We start from the raw sequence: 16,417 nt of genomic DNA on the forward strand, positions 1-16,417 counted from the left end.
CAGCAGGTGCAATGAGAGGTTTCCCTCGACCAGGTGGGCTGTGTGGGAGGACAGCACGGGGAGCGAAGGGGAGGAGGTTAACACTCAGAGGAGGTTAGACTTCATCTACCCTCCTACCTCCATCTCCTCGCCTCCCCTGCAGCTTTAATGCATTAAAAATTGCAGCGGGTTCCTAGATATTTACAGTTTGTGGGCGTCAGTTTGTTGGCAAGATTTTCACCAGGTCTGTGAGAGGGACACTTAGCAGGATTCACATCTCCACGGCCAGAAAGCAGATGCAATCAAGTGCAAACGTGACTCGGTTCAGAAGGTGTAACAAATTCGCACATCTACGTTTGCCGGGGTGTAACTGAAGGACATTTTTATTCTCGTCGCTCTTTGAGGCTTAAACTGCTGCTGAAACAACGTTTTTTAAATAATGTACTGTGAAAATAGTTTACACAAGAGAAAACCTGCATTTGTATTGCTATTCAAATAAAGGTCCATGAATAAGTTATGTTTCATTCATAAGTGGAAGCATCTCATTCATATCCTACTATGAGACGTTTCCCAGTATACACACGTACATACTTTTAAAGCTACAAAATTCAATGACCATTCAGCATAAATAAATGCATTCAGTGCACGTTCATTGAATCGTAAAGCATTGTTTTAGCTCTGTGGGCTTTTCTGTTACATGGTGATTCATGAGGGAATTTTTAAGGGATTCTGATGTGTAAATCCCTATTGATCAACTTCATGAGGTTTTGTTTATGTCCTCTTTGCTCAAAATTACACCATCATACATTTTGATATTGTAAAATAGATTTGATTATTAAAAATGTATTCTTTTTTTTTCCAACCCATAACTAACCCCCCCAAATAAGTCACTAACAACAAGTTAGCAAATTCTTACAAAAAGTCTAATGTATGTCTAGAGCATTCTCTGCAAATTCATTCTGGTGTCCTTAAATTGATTGAGAAAGTTTGATCTTAGTATTCGACTACAGCGTATGCGCAATCTTCGGTACCGTGGTGCGCACCTGAGTTGGCGTGACAGCTTCTACATCAGAGATTTTTCATGCAAACCGTGCCGCGTTCCAAACTAAACTGCAAGAGTGAAAGGCACCTGAAAGCCATCTTAATCCGCCCCTGGCGGTACTCATTTATGTCTGTTATATAAACAAAGACCAAAGCAAGTCAATGGGCACCGCCAATGCTTGGTAACCAACATTCTTCAAAAAAATCTTCTATTGTGTTTTTTAGAAGAAAGTCATACAGTACAGGTTTAAAATGACAAGAGGCTGAGTACATGACAGAATTCAATCATTTTTGGGTGAACTATCCCTTTAAGCTGTTTCATTTTCCCTTTTCAGCCACATTTCAGACTAAAGCAAATGGCGTTGCATCCATTCTGATAAAGTGTACTAATGGGAAGAGACTCTGCTGTTAATCTTCTCTGCCACGCATAAAAGAAAAATACTTTCTTTAATAGGATTTCCATTCATCAATTTAAACAGTTTATTTTAGCTTTCCTGTAGCTCAGTGGTAAGAGCATTGAGTAAACAGTGGGTTCGATCCCAGTGGATTGCACATACCTATGTATAAATGTATAAAATAAAGAATGTAAGTCGCTTTAGATAAAAGCGTCTGTTAAATGAAAACGTAAATTTTATAAATTTAGTTGTTACAGTAACTGATTGAGTTGAAGTATAGACATACATTGAAAAGACATCTATTGAAATCAGTTTTTAATTTCAAATTTGCCACTTTTAAACGACTTGTGCAGATTAGATGCCCTCAATGGTCACTATTATTTTTAAAACTCACATTAAAAAAGGAATTCTGAAGTTGCTTTCCACTGCAAATCCCTATATCACAGATTATGTATAGATGCTTCTGGAAAATTATTTAAAAACAGGTTTCTATCCTCTGGAGATTTTGCACACACAGAGAATTTATGCATAGACTCAGTCTAATCATTTTTAATATGGAGCCAAAAAGAACATTTTAATAACTCAATCATCATGGAAAAGGATTTTCGGTCTCCATGCACTGCGTCTGTCTGTCTCTCCCAGATTTAATTTATAATAAAATGATATCATCCCATTAAAAACTAAATCGACTTCTTAGATTACTGTGAAAAATCTCTGCTGTTAGTGCTGGGAACAAATTTCAAGGTGTGATTTTTCCGTCGAGAGCGATGCTTCTAAAGTCAGTTGAATCTTGGCAGCCTTACAGCAGTTCATTAGAAGTTTGATGGTTCTGGATACTCCTGCATACAAATTCTGAAGATGCTTCACGTTGTTGGAGATGAGCAGAAGTATTTTGAAAGTGCAATCAAAGCTGTTGCTATACTCTGAGCTTTGCTTCAACCAAACCACAACCCCGATCTCCTTTCCACTCCATCTCACTTGTCCTTTTAAGCCATCTGTAGCTGCAGATGTCAGGCTTGGGCTGGACTAATAGAACATTTAGTTGAGAGACCCGCCCTACGTCCTGCTCCAAACCCAGATGTCCTTTATAGGTGGATAGTGGAGTGTTTGTCTCCGAGGTCTCTGGTCGAGGGAGCCCCAGCAGCACCCTGTAGACTCATAACCTTCATCTGAAATACTGGCCTTTTGGTGTGTGCCCTTTGCATACATTTCTCAAGGCGTTTAAAATCTGTGCTATTTGGGTTTTCTATTTGTCCCAGTTTTTTTTCCCACCACTGTCCTATTTTAGTGGTTGCTTCATGACATTTTACTTTGTTAGTCCTAAATTTTATCTGGAACAGTTTACTTTGCTGGATTTTTTCTAGACACAATGTGATTATAATGTGGAGGCCTGTTATGTAGTTTGTGTATTCTGCTTTGTCTTTACACTGTTGTTGCATTTTACAACATCTTTTTACAGACAGAATGTTCAGTACGACATGACTTAAATTTATGCCAAAGGATTGTATGAACTGGGCTTTTTTTACTTTTAATGTCCAAAAATAAAGAAATGATTTAATATTATAAATATTAGATATGAACTGATAATAAATTTCTCCACTGATACCATTAGACGATTATTCAAACTGATATCTGCTGAAACTGATAGATGGGTGGGTATATTAACTCACATGAACTAATTTCTAAAGGTAAAATTCATATTTCTTAATTTTCTGAATGTTATTAAATCATAGAACAACTATTAATGTTGATTATTAATATCAAACTGGGCATGTTTCTAAAAAAATGTATATACAAAGAGCACAAATAAATAAATTAATATCAAAAATATTAGAGATGCACTGATTCTAAAATTCTACACTGATACCAATAGACGACTATTGAAACTGACACTTGATTGACAGGATATATAAGCACTGATCATCAGCCGAAAGTGTAAAAAAAATCGCAATCATTTGCTGATATATTAGTGCATATCTAATAAATATATAATATAAATGTAATACATATATTTTCAATGGCCATGCAGCATGGGTGGTATTATAAGACGTGTAATTTAATTTTTCAAACATGTTGTAGGGGTTATAATATGAAAATATAAAACTAGGACAATAAGAGGGATAATTCACTGAGGAATAAAAGTCTATTATCATTTATTTACTTTTGTGTCAAAAGTGATTAGTCATCATAATATGTACACCTAAATCAGGATTTCATGTAATCTATAATCACATTTTTACTATCATTGCTAAAACTACCACTTTCACAGAATATTATAAGCCCAATGTATGTCATTGGCTCTGGTTTGCAGTATCTTTGGGCAGGAGGACTGCATGTCTTTGTGGTTTGTTGGAGTTTTGGAACTACTGCCTCTCAGAGTTGGACTCTTTTGTCCTGATTATTGGAAAGGTGCCCAGGGAAACAAAGGCTCACCCCGACCGAGCACCTACAGCAAGGTGACTGCATCACTGCCAGAATTAGGAAGGTGGGTGTCTGGTACCACAGCACCAGGCTGCTTCCCTCTTTTGACACTTTCCCTGATTGGAATTGGTGTGCCTCTCTCTCTCATCCCAGGTTTAGTTGAGACAAGGTGATATAGATCCTGTTCTCTCAGCCTGTGTGCCCAGTAATAAAAAAATTAATGGGGATACATTTGCAAGCTCTATATTACACAAATGTGATGGGTTAGGCCTGACAGAACGGCGAAAATGAATCTTTCAAACCGAAATCAATACATAAAACACCAGGCCAAGAAGCCACCAAAGTTTGACTCCCAGCAAGGTCGAGGGCGACAAGCTAGTCTCATAAAATTTCAGATGCATAAACACCTGAATATATAACCCCACTCTCAATCCAATCTGCTAGCTTCTATCTCAAACGAAGAGGGCCAGAGAGAAAGAGAGAGAGAAATTTAAATAGCTGTCTGATATGTTTATGTGCCGGGGTTGCTGGGGGACTTCATGCCAAAGAGTCGTGTTCAGACCAGGGACTGAGATAAAATTAATCCAGTTCTGACCCGAACGCAGGGCACAGGAAGTTGAAAGCGAAGCTGGCTTTTCCCAGATGCATCTGCATGCTTCCATCAGGCATAATGTTAGCTGAGCAATCAGAAAGAGTCAGAACATCAATAAGAACCAAATGACTGGCTGAACTCCTTTGCACAGCTTAAAGGGATAGTTCATTAAAAATTAACATTTTGTATTCATTGCTTAAAAATCTCATGTGATTCAAATCCTTGATGCCTTTTTTTTAGTTTTGAGGTTACAACGGGAGTTAATGGGGATCCTCTTCTCAAGGTTTAAAGGGACACAAAAACCTTATACATTTACTCAACGCCACTCATGTTGTATATTTCTTATATCCATGTGTGTGCATTTAAGTAAAAGACACTGAAAATAATAGATTGTGTTTTATTTTTCTATATATAGACCCATTTGTATGGCTTCAGGACACTTGCAATATACTGTATTGTATGAGTCATGTGGAGTAAATATATAAAGTTTCTGTTCACCTTTAAAGCTTGAAAAGAGGATCCCCATTCACTTGCATTGTAATCAGAAAACCCACTTTATTTCAATAATGAGCACTTTGGATCCAAGCCGTAGAGGCTTTGAATGACAGAAGGGGTGAGCAAAAAGTTAAAAAATATATATTTTTGAGTGAACTATCCCTTTGAAGAGCACTATGTCAAAGCATCTTTAACCAAATCCTCCCGCAGGACAAATAAACAAACCATACTGTAAGTGAAACAATGAATGAAACTATTTCTACTAATGCTAATAATTTCATTTTAAAACTAAAATGAAACTATGTACAGTGCATATGCCGTTTAAACATTTCTAAGTAAAGCCATTTTGTGTAAGTATTATAAAAATGTCTTTCAACACTGTTTGAACCAATTACCAACTTTTCCGAATGTACATGATTGTTTACTGTCACGTTGCAGAACGTCTAGTGCTGCATTTATGCAGGTCATTCAGTCTTGTTGCAGAAATAAAGCTGGTTAATCTCAGAGGTTTGCTGGGAATGAAAAAACATATGTTTTCAGAATGCCATTAGGAGCAAAGCTCAGCATGACAGTGTTAAAGCAGTGGCCCTCATGGCTAATGTAATCTGTCAAAACCGGGCCTGAAGCTTTACGTCACACACGCAGACAAACACACACACACACACATACACACACACACACACATATGTATTAAAGCAAGACATTTAAGAACACACCTCTATTTTCCTCCTGCTAAAGAAGATCGTTCAGAATCTCAATGGTCCGCACCCTAAAGTAAGCTTGTGTAAAGTTAACCAGTTATGTGTTTTTTCTGAACTGCAACAAGGTATAGCTCAACGTGGCCCTTACTGCTAGAGCTGAGACACACTTGTAATTGGCTCTGGAATGAGACCCGCCTTTACAAGGACACAAGGAAGGGATATTATGTGCAGATTGATAGCTGCGCACACACTTACAGTAGAGCCTAGATGTCAAAGCAAATATGAAACGTGGTTATATGACTTAAAAGGAAATAAACCATTTTTTGGTTATTAATCAAACAAGCATTGACCAAGTCAACGTATGTGTACACATAATATGATTTTCTTGTTTTCACTGAAGTGCAAAAGATGCTTTTTGTAATATTTTACAGTCATGCTGGGATAACATGGATCATCAGATTTTGCACATGCCAGCTGGAGTGAACGCTGCAGTATCATTAAGGCAAAATATTTTTAATGCTGGTGATAGAAAATGGTACAGAAATATTTCACTAATGGTCTCAGAAATTTAGACCTCACTGAACCTTTATGTTGCTTTCCTGTTAGACAAAGAAAACAAATGGATTTAAGAGATGTTAGCGATGCTACTTGTGAGATGATATATTGCTTTTATTTCTATACACTGAATAATGCAAACAGTTCACAGTGTGGTTTCTGCACACTACCGACTGTGGTGAAATGGATTATTTTGCAAGGATAGTTTTTACTTTTCTCTGTTCACCCCAAATAAACCCAAAATGAAATGAGACAAGATTATTTGATATGATGCAGCTGTGGTCTTTATGAAACTTTAAGAATGCTTTACACTATAAATGTTTTTAACTGTGCCTTTTATCAGATCGTAAACATAGCCTTGCTCTCTTACTTTGTTGAAAACTGAGAGAAATGTTGTTTTGTATTGTCTGACTCAGCTTTCAGAAAACTAATATGTTTCACCTTTGTGCTGCTCCACGTTTACAAGAATGCTTGTATATAGAGCAACACATTACTAAATGTCAAGAAACATATTTTTTAAATGAATTGAATGCAAAGGTGAAATTTCACATTTGTGCTTCTCTGAATACATTTTAGGTTTGTGTTGGTAGCTGGTTTTGCATGGTACCTGTTTTAATTTAGAAAGGATCAGGTTGGTTACGAGATGGTCTGGACCAGCTATCATGTTCCAAAGCTTCCATGTTTTTTAAGGTTCAAATGTAGTTTGTTGTGACAATGAAAATGTTCCACATGCTCAAACGGTGCTACAATAATTCCCGCTCTGGCCAGCTGGGGGCACATTTCTCTTTTCCTAACACCCACGGTTATTTTAGTTTAAAATTGTTACCACAATGTATACCTTTAAATGTTTATTACATGTGTCTCTCCAGCCCAGCACTACAGTGTTATTACTCTGAGTCTGAAGTGGTGCCCCGGGTAAATTAAAGCTGGAACTGTGTAATTCCCTTAGGTACTGCAAGCTTTCCACTCAAATAAATGCATCAACCTGTCCCGCGGTCTCAGATTTCCCCACCCGCAGAGAACTCCAGATCTTTAATATGGATCCTGCTATTCCTCACAGATTCGCACACAAACATGCTTCTTTAATATTGATGGGGAAATCCATAAAATTGCTTCCCTTACTCTTATCAGCTCCAACACGAGATGGAAGTCGTAGCAACTGCTTCCCTGCAGGGTCTCATTTCTGTCCATTTGGTAGCACTGGAGTGAGAAGCACAGTGGTGCTCATAAATCTTGTTACAGTCTTTTGTCTGGAACAGAGAGTTCTTGTTCTGCATTAATTGTTGTTCATTGACCTTAAGCCAGCTGTTCTGTCCATCTCTCTCCTGTTATTTTCCGTCAGTCTCTTTTCATGGTTCAAAACTGTCAAATAAAAGGAAATATTAAATTATGAGAGACGTTACAAAAAGTCACAGAGCTGTTTTACTTTTACGGGTCCTAACCAGACAACAAAGTGATGTGATATGCAATAAAACCTCATTTCAAACATTTTTTTTTTTCTAACCATCTGTAACCAAACTATACATTGTTTAGTTTCTGTCTCTGTCAGGACGTTAGCCACACCCACCATGACGTTATTGGTCTGAAATTAAGCCCTGCAATACTGTACATCACATCACATTTTCATTGGCCGTCACTGTGTTGCTTCATACAACACTTCAAATTCACTTGTCACTGAAAACCAGATGCATTGTGACTGGTTAGAAAATGATGATGCAATAAATGTTATAGCAGTCAAATACTGTACAAAATGTGTTGTGGCAATTGCAACATGACATATTTGACCTTTTTCTTTTTCTCGCGTCCTTAGGTCTGGCTGTTCACCAGATCATTACCATCACTGTGTCCCTCATCATGATCGTCGCAGCCTTGATCACTACGCTAGTCCTTAAAAACTGGTAGGAAACATTCTTTCCTTTCAGCAGTGTCGATGACTTCCTGTCTGTCTGACTTCCTGTCTATCTCCCTCTGTCTTTCCTGCTGTCTGTTTAGCATTTTTATTGTATCTCAGTGTTAAAGTTGCTATAAGCTGTGTTGACCGTTCTGTTATTTCTAGACTTTTCGGCAGAATTTGATATGGCATGACAAAATATAACGATCATTTAACAAAACATGTGGACAACCAATCCAGTCATGTCTGCGTTCCCCCAATCCATGTTAAATGTAGGACAGACACAGCGGTTCAAGGTATGATTTTATGTTGGCTTTGTGAATTTGGTGCGTGTTTTTGTAGTTGTGCGCAGTCCGGGAATGGCCGACACAGCAGCCATCAAAGAAAGATCAACCAGCAAGAGGAGAGCTGTCAGAATCTGACCGACTTCACGCCCGCACGCGTGCCCAGTAAGGTGGACATCTTCACCGCCTACAATGACAGTTTACAGTGCTCGCACGAGTGTGTGCGGGCCAGCATACCTGTGTACACGGATGAGATGATCCAGCACACGCCCATATACAAGGCCTACAATGGAAACAGGCAAGAGTCCAAATTCTATAGATCTGCTTTGGGGGGGTGTTTCTGTTAGATGTTGCTTGCTAGGGTTTGGACAGGAACTTCAGCTCTAAACCTTTATCTTTACGTATGGGTTTATTGTATATTTTGCAGACACCTTTATCCAAAGTGATTTATAGAGTACATAACATTCCTTAGGAATCAAACCCATGAGCTTTCTGTTGCAAGCAGGATTTTCTAGCAGTTGAGCTACAGGGAGATTCTCTGTTAATGTAAATTGGAGCGATAAAAGCTGAGCAAAGAGAAATATATTCATATAGATAAATCTCAAAGCTGTTCATTTGGCATTTTATTATGGTTTTGATATCACCTGTTTTCATTTAATAAATAAAATAATTTAGTTTCCTTTTGGAAATCCAGTTCAATCTTGTGTCGCAGAGAATTATTGTTGTTAAAAAGGTAAACTGTTATTGAACAAACGTAATTTGTTTATCTCTCGCCGCTATCTCAGAAAAGTCTAATGGCATATAAGCTTTATAATTCTAAATTTGTATGAATGATGTCTGTGCTGCCTCATTTAATACTCATGTTTATTAATAAAGCCGGATAAGAGGGTTTAGAGGAATGCAACTGTAGATGCGTTTGTGGTGTAATGCACAGCAAGCCCATAAAAACAGTGTAAGAAAAAAAAGTCCTCATATCTGCACGATTGAAGAACGATCCGTTTGTCTATTCCAGACCGTCGCCCACCGAAAGGCAGCTAATCCCTGTGGCCTTTGTGTCTGAGAAATGGTTCGAGATCTCCTGTTGAGGCCCTTTTACTACCTTCGGGTTGAGCCCACGTCTTCAATTTGTGCCCTGGTACGTACTACATTTCAGGTGGCTTTAAAGTCCACATGGTGTAATTCTAACACAGTGTTTTTGTTTGTGACAGAAAATTGCATTTCGTTGGGCTTGAATAAAAGAAGACTTTCCTTGACCTAGAAGTGAAATAAGTTGCCGAGCTGTGGCTCATATTTTTTAAAGCTCCAATCCGTAATCGGCTATTGACAAAATAAATTACAAAATGAGTGCTCAAAACGATCTCCTTACCTCACAACAGTACAACAGTAATCTTAAAGTAATTTAAAACTTGAACTGTCGAATATCATTTTGCTGGAAATTTCAGTTTGATCTACTTGAGGAAAGTGTGTAAAAAGTATTTAAACTTAAAGTATTAATTGGTGTTTCCAAAAGAGATCGTGATAGAACTCAAGTTATGGATTGTAGCATTAATTGTATGAAGTAAAAAAAAATACCACAAGCTGAAATACACTTTGAGTGTAGTTTTCTATGTTGTGAATTCATGTTAACTGATAATTGTTTGCTGATCTATCATTTTAAATGAAAGCTAAAATGAAATGTTCTCCACTTACAGAATCGTATTGGAAAACCTGTTTAACAAACATAAAACGAAAGACTTCTATACAACAAAGCAGAACAAAACTACAAGAACAACAGCAAACAAGCAAATAAAGAGACTGAGACCAAGATGGACTGGCGGTTTTGTACAAATGTTGGATCACTCTAGAAATGGACTGAAGACTTTTATTTTTCTAGACTGACTGCAGTGCTACCGATGCCACTCCCAAATTATTTTCCATGGACATGTGGTCATTTCAGAAATGATACCTAGAGCTGATATATTATATACGTATATAACTGCACATGTGGGTGCGCTGGGGTGACGTTCAGCTGCTGAGGGTCTGTCAAGATTCTCTCTGACGTCGCAGTGCTTGAATGGAGGCAAGACTTTTCTGAACTTTGTGCCAATAATGCCATTATGTGCCAGTACATATATAGATGGGACGCGTACAGTTTTGTGGATAATTACAGATACAACATCAAATAATTTGAGTGACTGTCCCCTAATATCAATCCGTCATCCGTTTTTTGTATAAAAAGTATATGTATTTGAAATATGTTTTGAAATAGTTGAGGAACTGTGTTGCAAATGTCCAAAAAAGAAATATTTATATGGAGCACTATTCATTTAGATGAAAATATTGAATTACATTGAGGAATAGTATTCCAGGTTTTAATTTCACTACATTGTTACTAGGCCCACGTTTTAAAGGAATAGTTCTATTTTTATACTAATAAGGTAAGACAGACCCAATTCAACTAGACTTTTGGGACTGTTAATCTGCAAAGGGTACATTTTTTTAAAACAATCATACAATGTGGACTTTTTCAGACTCAGCATATATTGAAAGCTTTTTTCCTTTGCCAAAGCCATGCTTCAGTATTTCGATTCTTTATTACACGTTTCAGTTTTTATTAGACATCATTAATGAAAGATTACAGGTACGGGTTAATCATGTTTACGGACTCACAGACCCTCGGAAAGGTGTTTGATACCAGAAAGTGACAGGACAACAGCTGGTTATGTTACATTACCCATTAACACTTATCATAAAACCTAGTAAACTTTGAAGCTTAATGTAATAAAGCATCCGTCAGAGGTCATTACTCAATAATCAGACACAGGACAAAATATGTTTACTTTGTTTTTGTGCCTAGTAAGGGTTCGGTGCCAATGGTATTTTTCATTGTGTTTGCAAATAATAATAAAAAAGGAAACAATACATTTGAGGAAATTTAAAGAAGTCCCCTTGTGGGACATTTTTTAAGGTAATAGCTTATTTATCGTCACAGTTTAAGCAGAATTGACAAAAAATATTTAATCAACATAGAGAATCTAGTGCCATTCAGTCGAATAGAAATCAGAAATGCAGACATAGCACAGCTCTAAACTTGCCAATCAATTCCATTCATTGATAAAGTCAACAAGTTTTTACAGATTTGTGTGTGTTTGTTTGTGTGGTTGTGTGTGTCTAAGATCGCAACACCAGACCAAAGAGCTCTTGTGGGTAGCAGTATGTGAACGGACCAGGCCAGTTATTCAATACCTGATATAATAGAGAGGAAATGCTTTTAAATATCTCTAGTTTAACAGAGAGGACAAGGATTACCATTGTACAAAACACAGGCAAACACTGTGAAAGGGAAAATTAGTTGTTTGCAATAGTTTGTCTGTGAAAGTGTATCATGTTGGAGTAAATTTGATCACAGGTCGTCTAACGTGACTCTAAATGTTAATGTCTAATAGAGACATTTGCTTTCATCCTCAGAGGACAGCAATACATACGAAAAAACAAGTTCACATACGGATACGTTTGTACGTTTTTTTCATGCTTGTCTATAATCGATCGATTATACCAGATCATGTGACCTGTACTGGCCAGTCATGTTAGCCATTTAGAAACATAACTACTACCATATAGAAAACATCCTATATAAAGGATCACTAAAACTCTGTATTATGTATATGTGTAAGTGTGTTTTCTAAATATTTACCGCTATTCTATCTTGTGTGATTTTTTCAAGCTCTCTCGTTTCAGAGGATCAGTGGATACAGTTTTTGTTTACATCGCATAACTCGGCGAAGACGATAATGACAGACGAATATACAATGACTTTGTGCCAAGCCTCAAACAAACACTGTTGTTTCAGCTGTCGCCTCGGCTCTCCTGTTAATGAGGAAAGCCCAGGTCATTCCCACAGCATTTAAATACTAGGGAACTTCATAAGATCAATACATTAAACTTACTTGAGTTACACAGTAGGCAAGATAACGTCTTAGTTTCATATTGTAAGCTGTGGAGAAATACATATTTCATTTGCCCAGCAAAGAATGTGAGTGAGATGGGCATCTCCGCATCGATCACTAGGGTCTGAGAGGAGTCTGAACCGCTTGATAAATGATTTCTGTGGAACACGGAAGTTTTTTTTCTTGCTTTTGACTGAATAAAAAGCAAAGGCTTCGTATTATGTTTCTCTCTCTCAGAGAATGAAGGTGATTTGTCTTGATCTTGATTGACAGCTCAATAAACGTCAATTACAAAAAACAATAAAACCAAAACAGACGTGTGGCCCATGTGACTGCCAGCACAGGAGGGGAACGTTTCGCGCTGTGAGTCTGCTAAACATGTCTGATGCTTTGAACGCGTGTGAAATGTTGATTTGTTCTCTTGAATCCAAAATCAGTTGAAGCAAACGCAGAAAAAAGGTTAATTCATCCTCTTCATATGTGCATTATGCTTGAATGTGCTTTTCATCTTCCGTAACATTTTTCTAAAGGAAACGTTACCGCCTGCTGAAACCAGTGCAATATCTTTTACGTTTGTTAGTGGTTAGTTTTTGATAGACGCTTGTAAATCATAGCCCTCCTCATTGTTTGACATGTATATGACACACGGCTTACTGTAAAGGCTTATTTTATGGTCATTGTATTTTCATGTGGGACTATACTCAGGCATCATCGATCTACTGACATGTTATTTTGTAAAGAAAAGAAATGTTTACGGGCACAAATCTTTGTTTGCCATTGTTTCGTTTGATTTTATTTATTTTGTATTGCACAACTGCAGAGTCACATTTCACAACGACAGGTTTCATATGGTGCAGAACCCCATCCTCCCCAGAAGCCCGTCGGGAGAGATTACACCAAATTCCTCCTTGTGTGACAGAGACCCGTAAAACCATTTCAACTTACAGAAAGTCTTTACCGAGGCTTAGCGAGGAAGTATCGGAGACGGTCTTTGACTTTTGATTTGTTGCAGGTAGACTATATCACATTGCTTCACACACCATACAAAACAACCTGATACCTGTCCTCTTGTTGCCATAGAAATAAAAACTTTGTACTTTGTGTACCTTCACTTTTTTATATTTGTGTCTAATATATCGATGAGTACCTCTTTTTCCTTTTATATAAGATCTATGAATATAGTACACAACACAATGTACGGTGAAAAAATACACAAGAATACACACACAAACACGTGCGGATACTGTACAAACCAACAGTCTCTGTGTCGAAATAGTGCTGTGTACTTTTTTTTGTGTCTTTGAGCATCTCTCTCTCTCTTTCTCTTTTTGTAGGTATTGGTAAAGTTACATTTCCAGGTGACATTGATTTTGATTCTTGTTCTAAAGCTCTCTGTGTTTTGGCCACTGTAAATGCAGCTGTGATCAGAATGAATCTGTACATTTAGTACTCTCTATCTCTCTCTCGAGTTGCTATTAATAAGATGTTAAAATGAAATGGGCTGTCTTTATATAAACACCATCAAATGTTTGTAAAATGATTATGGGGTGTTATTTGGACTGGGGAAATGATATTGAAAATAAAAGTCATTCAAAAAACCAAATTGCTGTACATATTACTGTGGATTGTTTTTTTTTACACTTTTCGAGCATCCAGCTGCTATTTTTTCATTACATTGTATGAGAAAGATTGTGACTAACATCTTTCTATTGATTGAGCTTGATGGGTTTTTTTCCCAGATAATTTTTATATAAACCTGCTTTTTTGCAGCTATCCATAAATATATACAGACGATATTGCCACCTTGAAATTATAAACTTCTATCTGCATTTGGGGCTTAAATGTTTCTCCCTTCCATTTGACTTTGTAGATAAGACCTTTTTGTTCTCTAAAAAAAGTCCCAAACTGTACACAATGTCAAGGAAAAATATCACATAATGTAAATAAGTCAAAGAATATCCGGATAACTCAATTTTAACAAAAATGTCAGATAGAACCTTGACGATACAGGCGATGATATATATGGTTTTTGGATCTAGACAGTCAGTCAACACCACCTTAAAGCGATCTGAACCCAGTTTGAACCAGGAAAGCTAACAGCTGGACCACACCGAGTTCTCTCTTAACTGTTTGCCATAAAATGCTGTTTTCTTGCTATCTATCAGAAACACCAGGCTAAGCATATCCTAATGAGCAGCGTTCTCTGATGATAGAGATGAAACTGAAACACTCCATCATGCTCCAAAGAAACAACAGGGGGTCGAGAAAATGCGAGAGAGATTTTGGAACGGATTGTGCCACGAAATCAACACAACAAAGTGCCAAAGTGCTGTCTGGATTGATGGATGGCCCAAGAAGCAGATGCTTCGGGAAAGGTTGTTCATTGAAGTTGTTCTGTTCAGTGAAAGTGTCAGATGGAAACTTCAAGGTAGCTCAGACTCTCATGTTCTTCAATCACATAACTCAACAACACACCCTTCACTGTTTTATAAAGAAATCTGCAGATGGATGGAGCTTTTGGAGCGGACTGTGCTTGATGACCCAAAACTACTTACTTAATTTAACAAAATCTAAAAACAATCTTTGACGCATTATAATTTCCTTCTATTCTCTATTCCATTTCAACTTCTCTCTGCATGCACCCCCCATTACAGTTTGAGTTATTACAGTTCTCATTTGATAAATGTTAGTGAGACTCAATGTTCTCACCGGCTCTATATCCGATGTCCCCATCTGAATAGGACTGCATAATCTGATTGGTTCTCTTGACAGAACACTTCCTCTCTCGGGTGCTCATAGAGAGACAGAGCAGGAGAGAAACACCTGCTGTCAGACCTGCTTACATCTCCACGCGGCGCTTCAGACAGGAGACGAATCCCACAGCCCCGCAAAGAGCAGACACGTACAGCCCGACTGACACCGGCGCTGCTCTCTTCCGCAAACCTCGCTTATTTATTGAACGCATTTGGCACAAATAAGTAATGAAGTATATGCGCCGATGAACGGGCACACAAGACGACTGATTATGGAAGCAGAATTGCATAAACTGCATCTTTATTGCCTACATTCGTTCAGATCTTCATAAGCCTTGCAGCAGCGGTCCGGTGGTCTCTCCGGTGAAATCCCGCTGCTACTGTGACAAGGGTACTAACACGCCCACTCAGCTACATTTGCATTAGTCTCGGCATTCTCTCTCTCTCACTTCAACAAAAACAGGAAAAGCTTTAAAATCACGACAAGTGTATTTGTGCTGCTAAAGCAATTATGTGTGATAACATCAAGGTAAATATTACAACTCACAGAAGTCAATTACTTTTCTGGTTTATTTCTCTCTTCCTGTTGCTCTTCGCAAGCAAGCACTGCATTCATATGTCCCTGTTCATTCCATAGAGTGCCTGACACACATGCACATTAAAGATTCTGTATTCACACACTCACACCTACATACAGTTATTCTGCGCACACACACGCACACACACACAAAACCTGGATACCAACTGACAGCATCCTTTTCATTCAGTGACAGCTGCATGCATACTCCAGAATACCTGACAAAAGACCACTGTCACACACACGTACACACACAAAGTCTTTTGAAGCTGTTTTACTAGAGCTCCTTATAGACACAATGGTTTTCCTATTAAGATAATGATATTTACTATACCTCTCAACCTAACCCACACAGAAACATGTTGATATTATCACCGAAACAACCCATGATTTATGAGCCTCATTTCTGAACTGTTCATATTTATGCAGACATTTTCAAAAGTTTAGACTAGCACACACAATCATGAACAACATGACAGACGTGCACAAAAATATGCATTTCTCACACTTCTGTGCTTACTGACTACACCGGAAACACACAGTCCTCCAGCTGTTAGTCTGTTAATTGTCATTATGCAGGCAGTGCCCACGTCCTCATCACTGTGGAGGACAGCAGCTGGAATGCCTTCAGCCCACAGGAGCTGCTGTCACTCTCTCTCTGTTCCTGACGGTCACCCCCAGCTGCTTCAGAGATGGTCTGTCACATATACACTATACTGTAGGATCTTCGCAACTCTTCTTTACTCTCCTCACCTGCTGATGTACACATTTACTCACCCATGGTTCTTCAGATATCATCCATTTATA

At 37.9% G+C, this 16,417-nt stretch overlaps 1 protein-coding gene across 1 annotated transcript in view; it reads left to right on the forward strand.

Moving 5' to 3' along the window:
- The window catches only part of ajap1 (adherens junctions associated protein 1), a 39,411-nt gene extending 25,554 nt beyond the window's left edge, over nucleotides 1–13,857 (forward strand). The window contains exons 3-6 of the mRNA XM_056772463.1: nucleotides 7,990–8,077; nucleotides 8,413–8,652; nucleotides 9,367–9,489; nucleotides 10,046–13,857. Of these exons, the coding sequence (XP_056628441.1) occupies nucleotides 7,990–8,077; nucleotides 8,413–8,652; nucleotides 9,367–9,439 (401 nt within the window). The 3' untranslated portion in view covers nucleotides 9,440–9,489; nucleotides 10,046–13,857. The remainder of the gene's footprint in view (nucleotides 1–7,989; nucleotides 8,078–8,412; nucleotides 8,653–9,366; nucleotides 9,490–10,045) is intronic.
- Nucleotides 13,858–16,417: the final 2,560 nt, after the last annotated feature.

The sequence above is a fragment of the Triplophysa dalaica genome, chromosome 18 (genome assembly GCF_015846415.1).
Source record: "Triplophysa dalaica isolate WHDGS20190420 chromosome 18, ASM1584641v1, whole genome shotgun sequence".
Classification (NCBI taxonomy): domain Eukaryota; kingdom Metazoa; phylum Chordata; class Actinopteri; order Cypriniformes; family Nemacheilidae; genus Triplophysa; species Triplophysa dalaica.